The sequence below is a fragment of the Phalacrocorax carbo genome, chromosome 23 (genome assembly GCF_963921805.1).
Source record: "Phalacrocorax carbo chromosome 23, bPhaCar2.1, whole genome shotgun sequence".
Lineage (NCBI taxonomy): Eukaryota > Metazoa > Chordata > Aves > Suliformes > Phalacrocoracidae > Phalacrocorax > Phalacrocorax carbo.
The window spans coordinates 935,040-951,354 of record NC_087535.1 but is presented as its reverse complement, the minus strand read 5'-3'; the positions used below and the strand labels follow the sequence as shown (position 1 = coordinate 951,354).

At 46.5% G+C, this 16,315-nt stretch overlaps 1 protein-coding gene and 1 long non-coding RNA gene across 2 annotated transcripts; one reads left to right on the top strand and one right to left on the bottom strand.

The window, feature by feature from the left end:
• Window positions 1-1,969: 1,969 nt before the first annotated feature.
• Window positions 1,970-12,260, bottom strand: LOC104050315 (tubulin alpha-8 chain). Its single transcript, XM_064472180.1, has 5 exons — window positions 12,150-12,260; window positions 7,821-8,043; window positions 4,655-4,803; window positions 2,613-3,293; window positions 1,970-2,362 (listed from the first exon to the last, which is right to left on the bottom strand). The coding sequence occupies exons 1-5, from the start codon at window positions 12,150-12,152 to the stop codon at window positions 2,069-2,071; spliced, it is 1,350 nt and encodes a 449-aa protein (XP_064328250.1). The 5' UTR covers window positions 12,153-12,260; the 3' UTR covers window positions 1,970-2,068.
• A 267-nt stretch (window positions 12,261-12,527) lies between these two features.
• LOC135316856 (uncharacterized) lies at window positions 12,528-15,978 on the top strand. Its single transcript, XR_010376076.1, has 3 exons — window positions 12,528-12,660; window positions 13,416-13,815; window positions 14,936-15,978. It is a non-coding gene; the product is annotated as an uncharacterized LOC135316856 (long non-coding RNA).
• Window positions 15,979-16,315: the final 337 nt, after the last annotated feature.

Below are 16,315 nucleotides of genomic sequence, written 5' to 3'. Positions count from 1 at the left end.
CACACTGAAGGCCAGTTCAGAAATCTACTCCCACACAACCCCAATACACTTTTAAAGAAAATTATGATGCCGGCACTCGTGGCCACACAGCTTTCTTCATGATCTCTTAGTAGTACAAGATTTCACAGCAAAGATCTAGACACCTGCAAGGCATGAAACAGTCCTTTGCATATTCCTCTTGCAGGCACTGCCATTACACTAAAAATCTGAATGCAGGCACTGAAATGAAGCCAATCTGACTTGTAATGAATGGGACTGTCTCTGGTTATGCCTAGCACATTTGCTTAATCATCCAGTGAGAAGAAAATTAAGTTAGTGAACAGGATTTGAAATTCTCTACACTTATGTCTGGAACATAAAAACACAAGCAAAAGCAAATGAGGAGCTCACTGAAACTTCAGACATGCTCAGCTACGCTGAATGGCAGGAGGCATGATTTACACAGCACCTGTATATTCTGCACAAGACCACAGCTGACAAGACACTCTGAGGTGCTCATCTAGCTTATAAAGCCTGAAGAGTGTTCTCCCCATCTATATAAAATTGGTAACTTCCATCTCCAATAAGTTTGATTAATTTCAAACCAGACTGAATCAACACAATGGCTGCAAGAACACTAACACAGTATTTCAGGACAACAGCTTTTCAGCGTTAGCAAATTACTGGTCAGCCCTTGCAGACCAGGCTATTCTGTTAGGCCTTTAACAGCACCAGCCCATCCCATCTAGCAGAATAAGCACACCAAAGTCACAGTTGAAGCTGAGGTTATGGAAAGATTCCCATTTCATGAGCTGATGTCAAATACTCCAGCCTCACCCAAGGACTGCAGGTTTCCCATACAGAAGGACATTAAGGCACTTTTCATACCCCAGCTCAGACTCCTGCTAAGCAGGTATGCGCATCTTCAACTAACACAGGCTTCAAGGCTTGGCCTGAATCACACTCTGCTATTAAATCAGAAGGAATATAAATAAGGTCGAAATAAGGCAAGAAGGAATTCTCCAGCTTAAATCTAGTCTTGAAGTCAGACTTTGGTATCCTATAATCACACTCAGTATTCAGTCACCATCTTAACATATTTGCTTATTCCACCTTTGCTACTCCATGGGAGAGATTCCTCAGAGTCACCCAGCTCCAAGACAGTCAGAAATAGTCATTTGTTGATCACCATCCTGTGTCCCCAAGGCCCCACTCAGACCATGTAGGAGGAGGTTTCAGGCAGAGGCTGTCCACATCTGAAGATAAGCTCATTAGCCAAATCCTCCCATTAATTCAGCTTACATGGAAGGCAGGAGGAGGATGATAGTTTGGGATATCTGAACCCATGGACTAATGACTTCTGCAAAAGTACTCCTCCTAGGGAAAACTAGTGTTTAACCCTGGCCAGCTAAGGTAGAGATTTTGCTCCAGACAGCTTCATGCAAAAGGCTGACTCCACAGAAAGCTGGCCAGGGACTGCAGGTCCTTTTGCGGGAGGGCAAAGCAACATCAGGGCAACAACCACACAGGTTCTAACAGAAGCGGCAGGTTCCTCATGCTCCAGCACACCCATTCGGGACATCTCCTCCCCTTCCAGGTTACAGCATCCCTAAGTTACTGGCCCATGCTAAGTCTAAGTAGAGGGGAAAACTTAACTCAAATAGCCTTTGGTTTTAGAGGTGTTGCATCTTTTCATGAGATTAGTACAAGTTTAGTTTGTGGTGCCTCTTGTGACACCAGCTTTAGAGCCTTGAAAAAAATGTAGCTAACTAATCTTCCAGCAAAAGCTCAAGCACATTCTAGTCTTGTATTCTGGGGGAAAAATACGAACTATTAGCTCTTCAAATAGCAGTGTCTTAAGGACAAGAACTCACCTAGCTATAAGCATGATTATATTATTCAGCTGTCTTTCTCAGAAAAATTCTGTCTCCTGGACTGACTACTTGCATACAGTTAATGAAAGTACATAGTGTTTGGACACTACCAAATGTCTCGATTAAAGAAGTTTATTCCAATTATTTAACATGATTTACACTGCTATAGAAGAGGCACTAAAATGGCAAAGACTTGCAATTCACTTTTGTTGTATTTAATATTCTTCACCTTCATCTTCTCCGTCCATCGAGTCTGTGCCCACTTCTTCATAATCCTTCTCAAGTGCAGCCAAATCTTCCCGCGCCTCTGAGAACTCGCCCTCCTCCATCCCTTCTCCAACATACCAGTGAACAAAAGCACGTTTGGCATACATCAGATCAAACTTGTGGTCTAGACGAGCCCACGCCTCAGCAATGGCTGTAGTGTTGCTCAGCATGCACACTGCCCGCTGGACTTTGGCTAGGTCACCACCAGGAACCACTGTTGGTGGCTGGTAATTGATGCCAACCTACAGGAAAAGCAGAAGAGACCATGAGTTTCTCTGTAGCATTTGACAGTGACTACGATCAGCGAAGTCAGACAGTAGCTGAATAAAATGCTTCACTCCTAAGGAAACAGCTCTGTGTAACTTCAGCCTCCATGTCTCAAAATGGAAGTCAGGTACCTACAGAACATCTTAATGAGAAAATACACTTCCCCAAGCCCATGACAGTGAACGAGAAGTCTGTTAAAAAAATCACGATGTAACTGAGACTTGCCTTAAAACCAGTAGGGCACCAGTCCACAAACTGGATTGTGCGCTTGGTTTTGATAGCAGCAATAGCAGCGTTGACATCCTTGGGGACAACATCCCCCCGATACAGCATACAACAGGCCATGTACTTGCCATGGCGAGGGTCACACTTCACCATCTGATTGGATGGCTCAAAGCAAGCATTGGTTATCTCAGACACAGAGAGCTGCTCATGATAGGCTTTCTCTGCCGAAATAATTGGGGAATATGTTACCAATGGGAAGTGGATACGAGGGTAAGGCACCAAGTTAGTTTGAAATTCCGTAAGATCCACATTTAAGGCACCATCGAATCGGAGGGAAGCAGTAATGGAAGATACTATCTGCCCAATGAGGCGATTGAGATTGGTGTAGGTCGGGCGTTCAATGTCCAGATTCCTACGGCAAATGTCATAGATGGCCTCATTGTCAACCATGAAGGCACAGTCGGAATGTTCCAGAGTGGTGTGGGTGGTCAGGATGGAGTTGTACGGCTCAACAACAGCTGTTGAGACCTGTGGTGCAGGGTAGATGGCAAACTCCAATTTTGATTTTTTCCCATAGTCAACTGACAGGCGCTCCATCAGCAGAGAAGTAAAACCTGAGCCAGTGCCTCCCCCAAAGCTGTGGAAAATCAGGAAACCCTGCAAGCCAGTGCACTGATCAGACTGAAAGAGAAGATACATGTGTTAAGACAGTTGTGTAGACATTAAGAATCCCCAAACAAGCTCAAGACAGAACTCTGAATTCTGACACTTACCAACTGTTCAGACTTCAGGAAAGTAATACTGGATTTGATTTGCCCACCAATAATCAAAGGACTGCCCCTTAAAAATCATGCTATTCTTGGCTACTTTAAGCCCCCTGCCTATTGCAGGGTAGCCCCCCCACTTCAAATTACTACCTCAAAACTTGTCCCCCACCAATTCTCAGGCCAAGGCCATCAACAATGACCAAGAAAAGCAAGAATATTCAAGGAACCACAGACTATCTATTCTTTACATTGATTTGACATTCTCTACCTGTGCAAAAATGGAGCAATCCCCTGCCCCATAACTACTGCTATAATCCTCTAAGAGTTGCATGTAACTCAGCTCAGGGAAGTGAGATGTCAAAATGTATCACACTGCCACTCCAGTTTAGTCTTCTCAGATGAAGACATTAGACTGCCCTGTCCTCAGAGATAAGTGCCCCATGATGCTCAGCTTGATTCCCAGGACTGACAGGGACTTCCAACAGCTTGTAAAAAGAAATTACAGCCATATTTCTCAGGTCAAAGTACAGCCTGCTGCAAACTTAGCTTTAATTAGAGACAGTGGCAGCCAAGTGTTAAGAATAATACCATTTTATATCTGCAAAAGGTATGCTTTTCGGTAAAACTCATTTAGCATTCCGTATTAAAGCATCAGATGTATACCCTGGGGTTTTTTGTGCAATGACAATTCCTTACCATTGTGACACAGATTTGTTAAAGTACATGCTTAGCAGACCTAAAAAGGGAACTCTAACCTTGTAAGCCGACATCTTCATAAGTTTGCCACACGATCAAAGCACTGGGGAGCCTGAAATATCCCAGCTTACTGTTATTAATTCCTTTTTTACTGTTACTACCGGTTTCAATTCAGAAATTATAACAGCAGGAAATGCAAACAAAAGCCTAAACCACAGAAGCAAACACTCCTACTTAAACTTCCTTGCAAGAGCCCCAGCCAGAGAACACTCCTGTTCCAGCAGGAACTATGCAAATCAAAATTCTTAGTCCTGACTTTCTGAAGTTGAACATGAAGCTATGAAGTTTTGGGCGCCTCATCAGCATTTTAGGCCACTTGAAAGTCGTATCTGACAAGAATAATCCAACTTTCTCAGCTGGCCAAGAATAAAAACAGATGCATACTAAGCCCACAGATTCTCCAACTACGGAATAAATTAAAACACAATTTATAGGCCTATGTATTTTTGATAACCTTATTTACAAATCCTGTAAAACAGGATGTAGATGGTTAGAGCCTTCAGTGAAAAGAAGTCTTACCAGTTTCCTGATACGCTCTAGAACTAGATCAATTATCTCTTTCCCAACTGTGTAATGACCTCGAGCATAGTTATTTGCAGCATCTTCTTTACCAGATATCAGTTGTTCAGGATGAAAGAGTTGCCTGTATGTGCCAGTCCTAACTTCATCTGAGGAGACAAGATGAATATTATTTATAAGTTGCTTTCTATGTAGCTCAGGTTTTTTCAAACTTCTGAGGCTGTCCACAGTAAGGCACCTAAACCCTTTCAGATAAAAAGTAGCTTGATTTCTACCTATCAGTAGGTGACAATATTTAGTGCAGTCTAAATGTTGAATACCTAAGAAAAATTAAGTTACACCTCAGTAAACCACCACATTTTACACAGAAGGTTGTATTTTTGACCTGCCAGAACGATTTAAAAGTGGACTGTAGCAGCAGAACAATTTTCTACAGTTTAAGACAACTTAAGGCCCACTTCGCAGATCAGCATCTGAAATACTGCTTTTCCCCCTTATTTTCCAAGCCCTCCAGGATGTTGCCTTATTGCTTCTGCAGCTGTGGGCAGTCAGAGCCTACATTGCTTCCTTGTCCCCTTCTTTCCCTTAATCGTACTTTCTGCCAAGGGTACAGAATAGTGTTCAAAAGGAAGAGGAGATGCTCTTGTATAGAGAGATTCAGTTATTCAAATACTGAGCCGAGAGCTCTAGCACGAATGGCTGTGTTATAAAGAAACCATGCAAACAAATACATAGCATCCCCCACCAGCTTCAGATCTGGAGAATGAGTTAGAGTTATTATCTCCACTAGTTATCAGAAATATTCACTTACATCTAGCAGGCTAAAGCTCTGTCCTACCACAAAGGTACAAAGACACTCATCATAGCTTTGTCTCTGGTTTAGCTCAAGGCATTCTTGAGTTGCATGCTAATGCAGTACTGCATCCTTTAATTAAAATCAGGTGGAAAGCAAAGAGCTTTAACTACAGATGAAGTTGCCTGCTTGCATATATTCTTTTTAATCTGAAAAAGAGTGAGCAAGACAAAGATAAGTAGAATTCAGGATTTAAAAATACAGTTACTATTTGAACCAATTTAGACTGACCAGCCACCACTGCAGTTTGCAATCCAAGTACTTCCAAGCTACACCAAAATAAAGACAATTCGGAGAAGTCTACCATTTAAAATACATATGTTTAAGACTTTCTGCATTACTACTCCACATTAGAGGACAAATACAGGTAAATGGGAGACAAAGAGCCTAAGGAAAAACATAGCTGGTAGGTGCAACATGAGTCCAGATAGTCCTGGAGAAGTAACGAAACTTGAAGAGTTAAGAGGCTATGAAAGCATGCTGGAATAAAGGATTCAGAGTTTAGGGGCCAGCTAAACCAAGCCTTCCCCTGGACATGCTATCCTTCATGTTTTTAAGTCTGAGGTAGATGTTTAAAGACACTTGTGTTGAATTTCCAGACATATTACTGCCCTATTTCTTGGTGCAAAGCTTGATGGTATTTTAGTGCATCGGCAGAGGTGGTGTATAGTGAAAGCAGGACTGCTGCACATAAGAGCAGCACTGATCTGGAAGCTCCGGAAATCCTAGTGTACATGTGTGGCAGCTACAGAACTGCTGTATGCACAGTTCATTTTTTTCATACGCACAGTGCAGAGGGACGTGCTGCATGAATGGGGACCGTCATGCTAGCCCTGCCCAGGAAGCTGGATCAATAATTTTCAAATAAGCAGGGCAGGAGTAAAAGAAGGTTAGCCCCCCCTGAAAGGTACATGATGTAACCTTTAATACAATTACCAGGTATTTCATAAGACAGCCTTTTGCCCATCTCCCCATACTACACTTGCATCAACAAGTGCTAGAACACTACACCTTTTACCATTTGTCCCAAGACTCACCAGCTACTACCCCCCCAGAGGTAAGGTGAGAGCTTTGCCACCTGCTCTCCCTAACCTCATTTCTCAGCCTTTTCTGGTTGCTGAGAGCCACCACCTGGCCAGCAGCAGAGGAAGCAACAGCCATGGGGCTCAAGAAAACAGAAAGCCAGACCTGCAAGAGCTCCTGAGGATATCAGTCTACAGCCAAGGGCACTTTGGCTCGTTTCAAAGTTATCAATCCAGCACTCCCCACCCTTGACTGGCCCAACAGCCTTCTGCTCTCCTGGAGAAGTTCATTATACTGTGTTAGCCACAGAAAGTGGTTTAGGGTGTTACAATGAAAATAAGCCACAAGAGACCCATGGGTTGGGCCTATAGGAGAAGCCTAAGCCTATTCACTCATCTCCCCTCCCCAACTCTCTGTGTACTGCAGGAAGATAAACACGGCAACTGCATAAGCACCAACACCAGAGCTCATCTCCGATGAGAGCCTCAAATCACTGCTTAAGGCAAGACAGCCACAAAGCCATCTCCAGAATTACTTCAGGCACACACATTGTGGAGAGCAAAAACAAAATTCATGACACAAGAAACAAGGGTCTTGTGAAACTGGGGAGCTCACACTGGGATGGCAGTGTAGCTAATGCCACAGAACATGGGCCTGGTCAGTGGCTGATGCATGGAATCACATCTGGACATTAAGAGCCAATGTTGCCAGAGCTTGGGATACAACTGATTTTCAGGATAAAAGTGCATTGTTATTCAAAGCTAAGGCAGCAGGAAGCTGAAATGCATGTTTGGAAGACCCTTAATTTAGGCTAGCAATTGCAACTAACTTCTGTAAGCACTATTCAAGCGACAGAGAAGATTATTTTGGGAAAGCACAGGTATAATTCCAATGTACAAAAGAAATCTGCTTAATTATACATATCACATCTTTTTAAAAGGTTCCTGTTGACTGCTGTACACATTATGCCAGATTGCTTCAAGGTTATAACTAGTCCCTTGCACAGCAAATGAATGAGCAATGTTCAGAAGACCCACTTAATTCCACAAGCTGGCAGAAGGTAATATTTAAATTCTTTAGAGCTCCAGAGCGCACATTTGGCAGCCTCAGTGAACATAAAGCCAAGTATTTTTCATCACTAGGAAGATGCAGGCGAGCTTTAAGTATGAAAAATTTGAAGCCCCAAGGCATTTTGCAGGACTGGAGAAAGATCCCTTAGTCAAAAAAAAGTAAGTTAAATCAAATCCTACAGCATGTTCTACAGTCCCTTGCACAGGTCACCATATTTACCTATTACTGCTGGTTCAAGGTCCACAAACACAGCACGAGGGACGTGTTTTCCTGCACCGGTCTCACTGAAGAAGGTGTTAAAGGAATCATCACCTCCGCCGATGGTTTTATCACTTGGCATGGTACCATTGGGCTGGATGCCATGCTCCAGGCAGTAGAGCTCCCAGCACGCATTGCCAATCTGGACACCAGCTTGACCAACATGGACTGAGATGCACTCACGCTGTGTGGAGAGAAAAAATGGATCACTCAGCAGAAACAGCAGTTTCCTTGTTTAGAAAACATTCAGCACACAGCTTGAACTCCCATACTGCAAAGCTATTAAAACATTGGCCTTATTGTCTTGGTGTTAGGGGCATTTGGCACAAAATACAACAGAACACAAAAGCCTCTTTCAGTCACCATCCATCTCCACCTAGAAAGACCCTTTTGGGCACCATAATTTTTACAAACTCATTCCCCCTTGTTGTTCTATCCTCAACCAGACAAGAAGAGATTGACCAACTCTTCCAAATCCTTCAGCCAACTCCGCTTCATAACAGAATAATTAGGAAAACTGATGACAACACCTGTCACTGGCCTAAGTGTCCAGAAAAACTTCACCCCCAGAAGCCACCTAAGCACAGCCACCAGAGGGAGCAAAACCTTCTGCAAGATCCAGGGCCATTTTCTTTAATATACCTAGAATATTCTCCCAATCCCTTTAGGGAACCTTGCCATTCTGTAAGAAAGTCTTTGCTTAATGAAACCCTTAGTATCACTTCATAAATATGGAGCATCAGGCCTCACATCACACTGCTGTATAGGAAGTAGTAACCTCCTTAACACTAGTCAACTCTACCTCATTTAAGCTATGTAGAAAATAGTTCATGTCAGCAAAATAATCTATTCATACCAATTTATGGACTCCCAACTTGCCTTTGATGTCCAAAGCATAAACCAAGCTTCCTTAATATTTCAGCAGAGGGTTTTGAATATTAAAAGCCAAACCACAATGGAACCATCTCCAAAGTCCTGGTCCATCTGTGGTATTTTATATTTAACTTCTAGTTTTGAGTGACAGAGTTAAGCACACTCTAGAAGAGCCTGCATATAGGACAGTTTTGAATAACACTCACATTTAACTATGTTCAGACCCTATGATTGGATGATACAATTAATTTGTCCCCTGAAATTCCAGGATAAGCAGGACCTGGAACTGGCTGGTCCACATCAATAGTCAATGCAGGAAAATACCACAGTCCTTCCCATTTCTTGGGAGCCCTAAGAAATTAAAATCTGTATTTGCAAAAATCTGCTCCCCATCACCGGTTCTCAGCCACAGCACTGAACATCCATCTAAGCTGTGTATTCAGATATAAAGCTTCCAGAAGAGCAACCCACATCATTTCTGCAGCCAAACTTTCTCAAAGCTGCTGCCACACTACTCTCCTCCAAAGCCAGTCACTACTCCATCGCTCTCCAGGCCAAAGCACTGGGCTTGGCAAGGTACTGCAATGGTAGAGGACAGCCAACCTACACACCATAAAAAGGGTGTCAGGAAAAGCAGCTTCAGAATGCAGCCCAACAAGGCTGCGCTGTCACAGAGAAGCCGGGGTACTGCAATGAATTAGGCCACGTCATCCTTTCAGGAAATCAGGAGGACAGCCTGCAACTCTTTTCTACAGTAAGAGAAAGTAGAAATATACCACCACTTCAGTCTGGATCCTCACCTGTATTGAGGCCCTATCAGTAACCCAAGCTTTGTTAGTGAAGCTTCTAAGCAGCTGGAGAAGGTCACTGAAAGGAAGGATGTAGGGACTGGCATGCCCAAGCAAGGTGAATGCACAGAAGAGACTGCATCAAATCAACCAGCACCAATACGTCAAACTACACAAAGCAACAACAGTCACTTGAGTTCCAAAGAGAAAATTTAAGTCTTTGAAAGTACAACTTGGGCAACACAGCCACAGACCAGGTCCTACAGTGCCATGTTAAAAGCCTGGCGTGTTTACTTTGACAAAGTGCAAAGTTCAGCACTTGGGGCACAGTAACTCCTTGCATCAGTACAAAGCAGCAATTAACTGAGCAGTCCTGCTGAAGAGATCCTGGGGGTTACCACAGAAACCATCCTGAGTGTTCAGCACGGCATTCCCATCCTCAATAAAGCAAACAATGTATCAGGCTACAACAGGAGACACATGGCCCCAAGAAGCCTTCCCTCTCCTCTGCAGGAGGGTTCAGGTCAGATGTTAGGATGCTGGGAGATTCAGTTTGGGTGTTAGGAAAAGCTTCCCCAGCAGAGCCATGCAGCCCTGGAACAGGTCAGAGAGGTGGGAAGGGATCTCCATCCTTGGAGGTCTGCAAAACTTAGGGAGATGAAGTCAGTCACAAAAGCCTGGCCTGTGCTACTGCTAGCTCTGCTTTGAGAGGTTTCTTTCAACCGCTTTCCTGCAACTCTACCAAGTACTTTTAAGTAGCACATGGCTATTTAACAAAACACAAATCTTCGTTAGACACTAAGAGACTGCCTGTTTCTCTTTGCGTAACCTTGTCATAGCAGAAGTGTGACAGTACCAATACTAAAGAACAGAACAAAATCTGAGCCTGGAAGGTATAATCTCCAAGTTGTAAAGACAGGCAAGAGACAACTGTCACACTCATTACAACTCCAAGCCTTTACACATCACTGATTGAAATTCCATCATTAATAAGGTTTAAACATGTACTACAGACAGTACTGCTAAGTGTTGTATTCAAGCCACAAGTCAGGACACAGAATCCTTAAGGTAATAACACTAACTGCTCTCTCCCACTTACATACACTACTTTCAAGCATAGAAGCAGTTTCAGTGAAAAATTCCAGGGAATTTGCCCAGCCCAGCCTGCACCTCTCCAGCCTCTATTACCCATCTCCTTTTGCTAATGATGTGCTCCAGCGTGAAAGCGCTGACTTGTCTTCCGTAACTGCCCTTTCCATAGGTGTATATTGCTACTGGGTGGCCTCTTTGCCAGGCTGAAGCCCAGCTCCCCCCAGCTGTGCTCATGGATCCTGCTCGAGGCCCCTTGTACTCTCCAGCACAGTATTTCAGGTACAGCTTCACCTGCACATAGCTGATGGTAAGCCAGGTTTCATGCGAATGGCCGTACCAGCTCAGACCAAGTTCAACAACATACCGTTGTGATGAATGTGGTTTCCCTAGGATGAAAGGCCAGAGAATCTGCATCCTTCGCAGAGGTGAGGGACTGCATTCATACTCTTGGCTTAAGTTAAAAACATAACCATAAGCAGGCCCCCATGGAAGGGTAAGAACAAGATAAGGACATCAACATATCCCTCCAATATTTTCTTAACTTCTAACAATTTTCAGCTCAACAAATGGTTCTTCTGCATTCACATCCCTACAGAAGCATTCTGCTACATGTTTTAAACCTGTGTAACCCTCCAACATCCACAATCTCTTTTCAAACAGATCTACAGGGCAAACGCCCACATGGAGGACTTCGTGCTTGTCCCAGAGACTCTACCTGACACCTCCCACTGGTGCTGCACAGCTCAACAGCTGAGCTCTGTCCTGTTTATAATGTCCCAGCCCTTTATCATACCTGTCAGAGATCCCTTCCAGGCTGACTCCTAACTCACAAGGTCATTCCACCTCGGTTTTATTACCCAGCCGGTCTCACAAGGTCCTTCAGGAAACCGCCACCAGCAGCCCATTCCCTGAGCTCTCCAAACCACCCCACGCCACAGCTGCCGCCAGACCCCAGCGAGGGCACGGACCGGGGCAGACGCAGCAAGCTGCGCCTCCAGGAACACCCGGTGCCGTGGCCTCCCCCCGCCCTGCCAGGTCCCGCACGCCCCAGAGAGATTTTCCCCCCCATTTTTATATTCTACAGGTACCCGTGAGGGCACTCGCCAGCTCCCCCCACCCCACGCTCCGCGGGCCCGCCTCCCCGCGGGCTGACAGGCCGCCCGGGCCGGGCCGCGGCTCCGCGTTGCCGCGGAGGGCCCAGGCCGAAGCCGCGTCCGAGACAGCCGCCCCCGGGACGAGCCGCCCCGCCGCGGGCCGCCATGTTCTCAGAGGAGCCGCCACCATTTTGGGACGAGGCCGCGCGGCGGGACGCGGCACCGCGAAGGCCCATCGGGGCGACGCGGAGCCCGTCCGGCCCGTCCGTCTGTCCGTCCTCCCCTGCCCCGGACTCCGCGGGCCGGGGCGGACCCGCGCCTCCCGCCGCGCACGGGCGGGGCCGCCCCGCCCCCCCCCGCACCGCCTCAGCGTGCGGAGCAGCACCGGGACCGCCCCCCCATCCTCCGGCCGGGAGGCCCCCTTCGCCAGCCGCCCCGCTCACCATGGCTCGGCCGGCAGGGGCAGCACCGGGGGCAGCACGGGAGCAACAGACGCGCAACGGGTCTGGACAGCACCGCGAAAGCGGCAGCCCTTCCCAGGCCCGCCTTATATAGGAAGGAGGGCGGGGCGGTGGGCACCCCGCGCGTTTCTCATTGGCTATACATCGCTCGGAGGCGTAACCTCCTCGCGGTGCTATTGGGTGCGTACGCGTCGAGACTGTCTGTTCTCCCAATCGGAGACGGGCTATGGCCTCGCCAAATGGGACCGGCTGTGCGCCATTGGATCGCAGGTATGAATTTCACCCTCCTGCGCTAGCTATTGGTTGATTCGTAACCGGGGGCGGGGATAAGGCGGGGCTTAGTCTTCCCGCCAAGGGAGGCCGACACCTCCCTCCTCAGGCCGTGTACCCGCCGGCCGCGCTGCGGGGTTTGCGGGTCCTTCGGGCAGCTGGTGCCGGCCCGGGGCGGCGGGGGCGCTGTCCCCGGAGCCGGTGGCTGCCGCGGCGGAGAGGGGTGAGGAGAGCGGCTTTGCCCGGCCGACGGGCTGAGGCCCGCTGTCCGGCTGCGGGCGGGCCTGCTGGTCAGTGTCACCCGGGTGGGACGGGCCTGAGGCGGGCAGAGCCAGGCTGCGCCGGGGTCTGCCCTCAGCCCTCTGCCCGGGAGGCTCCGGGCCCGCCCGGTGGTGCACGCTGAGCCCTGGCGAAACGGCTGGGAGACCCCGGCCCCGCAGGCAGGCCTGTGGGAGTGCCCCTCTCTGAGGGAGGAAGAGTGACATGTGGGCAAACCTTTATATTTTCCCTCCGAGGAGGGAGGAGACAGCTCCATTGCGCAGTCACCAGGCAAAGCAGTGCTTGTACCAGCTATTACTGGAATAAAGAGTCACACAATGGGGAGGATTTAAATCCAAAGGACCAAATCTGGAAAGCCATGTAGACCCTATTGAAATCAGTACTCTTGGTGTGTAAATGTCCTGACTGAAGTTGGGTGTTTAGATGGGAAGGATGAAAACCCTGTGAAGGGTCCTAAGGGTTTTAGTAACAGAAGTATTAATGAGATTGCTAAACTGATTTCTCGGGTGGAGAGCGGCTGCTGGCAGTGTGTGCGCGTGAAGTCTGATAACTGGAGCACCATCCTTTCAAGGGCAGCACAGGCATCAGCTTCAGGAAACTGCTTCTACCCATGTTGAGCTAAGCTTTTGGGGCAGGATAGGCATGTGAAACTATAATAAACAATAACAAAGTAGATAATGTTTTCCTCTTCCTGTGTAGACCTTCATTCCTGTGAGCTGCCCAAACAGAAGTGATACTTTTGGAGGGAGTGTGGTGGAGCCGTGTCACGCTGGGTCTACATTCAGCTGAAGCGAGTGGTGGGAGTGATGAACCCCCTCCCTCCTACTGATCTCGAGGGCATGGTGACCACAGCCTGCTAAAGATGCTCTTATTGATATTATCAATTTCATTGTGATCGTTTCAACACTGGTTCTGGAAATGAAACCTGCATGGGTGCACATTCAGAATTATTGAAAGGCAAAAGTCCTCCGGATAGCAAGGATCAGAAGATCGAGAGAGAAGGACAGAGATGGAGGAAGGGGAAAAAACTAAAAATAATACCGATATACTTGTTTTTTCCAAAGAATGATGCCTGGTGTAATACATAGCTGAAAAACAGGTAAGATACAAGAGAGTCCTTGGCTGGCTGTATTTAGAGAATTTGTCTGTCTCCACACCGGAGAGAGGTTGACTAGGGTTTGAGGGATGGTTGGGAGTGATTGCACATAAAGTACCTGTATCAAGAAGCAAGCTGCAGCAGGATCTCTTTCCTCCTGTGCCTGTTCAATAAGCATGCTGTGAGTATGAAATAGCCGTGGGCTGGGTGGCTAGGCCAGCTGACATCAGGGGAGTACATACAGCTTTGCAAATATTCTCTAAAAATAAGTCTTCTCTGCTCCTGTGTAACCTAATCCTCAACAAGCACAAACTATTTGCTTACTGCTATCAAGCTGGTATATATTTTAAGGATCCAATCAACATTAAACTTCTAATAACCCCCAGCCCCGTTCCAGCTAGCCTCTTGTAATATGCTCCAGTCATCTCTGAGACCTGAAAGAACTTGTCTTTCTGTCTTTTCATCTCCTTTGTTTTATGCTAATTGCTCAGCCTGACTTGGCTGGGGTATGACCTTGGCTGCCAAGTGCCTTTCGCTCACACAGCCTCCTTGGTGAAGCTGTTTGGTAAAGACCAGGATGGTTCTAGTTGTCTGAGACAGGCAGAACTGAAATCTGCAGTCGTAGGTGTTCATACTCAGATGGGAGGGATCACACCTGAAGTGATCGTGAGCCTCACAGCAATTACTAATGGAAAACGGAAGAGGAAAACAGGTGCAATATTTTTGTTCTTTTTATTCTTTTTGGAGGGAAAAAAAAAAAGCAGTTAAGTGTTCTTTTTTAATCCTTTTATCATCTGTTGTGCTTTTCTCAGCTGGAAACAAAAATAGCAGCACCCCATCACTGATCAGACCTTTGCAAACCCAACTTTGGGAATCCTTTTCCTGCAGCATAAAAGAGAAAATGGGCAAAACCGGATTTCATTCTTCCACGTTGTTATGGTGTTGCAAAAATTTCAGTGTTCTTTCTATTTTTGCGTCTCCATAAGCCTTCCTGGGTTGTATAAAATGGAGTGTGGCCAGCAGGCCAGGCTGGGGTGTTATGGTATGCCCTGGTCTAGCTTAAACCGAGGTTTTCACATACTTAACTCCTGTACTAATTACCTGGTCTGATTTGTCTTAACAGGTATTGGGGAATGGATTTTTGACGTGTGCCTCAGCTCTGAAACGTGGTATCATCCCCACTAAACTGGATTTACCAGGACTGCTCCAGCTGCATGATGTGTTTGTCAGACTGGTGAGAAAATCAGGGTTTGATGCTACTTTGTCAGATTTCATACAGCCACTTGGGCAGCTGAAACCTGTTCTGTCGTACTGCACCTGCTGCAATAAAGCTTCGTTCACTGGGCTTCAGTGTGCTCCTCATGTGGCATAAAAGGGGGCATCAAGACCACGCAGCTGGCACTTCAAGCTGTGTTTGCCTTGGTGTGTGTTCCCATAGTTGATGCACTGACAAGACATACCCCAGTCTTATACATAAATACATTTGTGTTGCTGGATACCCAGAAAAATGTTTGTTGCGGATTGAAATGTGTTTCCTTTAGTCTGACTAAATGATAATGTCAAGTCCAAGGGGTATCATGTACCCAGGTTTTCCTGAACACATTCTCTTTTCTTGCTGGAGATTATTTCTGCATGCAGTATGAGAATTCTTTACAGTTGTCCAGGATTTCTCTGTGTCTGGTAATGCTGTCGAGGCCCACAGAGCACAGACTTTGGCTGCATACCGTGTATTCAGTGAATATGATACTTTCAGAAAATGCCAGACTTGCTGTGTGTTTGTGATAAAGTCTCTGTAGCTGCACAGTGGGTCTGGCGATCCTCGAGGGTTTGGGATGAACCTTCTTTGAATGTACAACTCTGCAGCTCTTGCTGTCTGTTCTTTCTCAGAAGTGTGGGACAAATAATCTGTGCACATGTGCTTCTATGAGTGGATTCCTAAGAATGCGATAGCCTTAATCCCCTAGCTGTCTGCTGACTACCTGTCTGTGCTGGATTTGAGAGGACCTGGGATTTCCATGCACTGTTTTCTAGCACTCAGACTGACAACAGCAATGTGCTGCATAGATTTCAGTGAGGTCTTGACTCCTCATCATTCCGAGGGAACAGAAAACTCATTTGAGTATGAGAATTGATGACTGCATGTGTCTAGCTAGAATAAAATATTCAGATTTCATCGCTATTGGGACAGTGCTTTACCAAGACTTCAGTTTTTCAGTACTCAGCTTCACCTGCTCCTCTCCGACTGCCAATTCATTCAGTTTGAAATAGCCGTCGTCAGTCCTGTGTACCTCACCCTAGCTTTCTATCTGGCTCCCTCCACAAGCATACAGCCCCTCTGACTGTTTCGTGGGAGAGAGACTCTCCCTCCCAAATGGCCCAGAAAACCAAATCCAGATGCCTGTTTGGAAAATTCCTACACAGCAACAGGGCAGACATGGGGTGAGACTAGATGGGGCCTCTGCGTGTCCCTGGGCTGTGCAGGTTTTCCTGCTCTAGTTTAAGT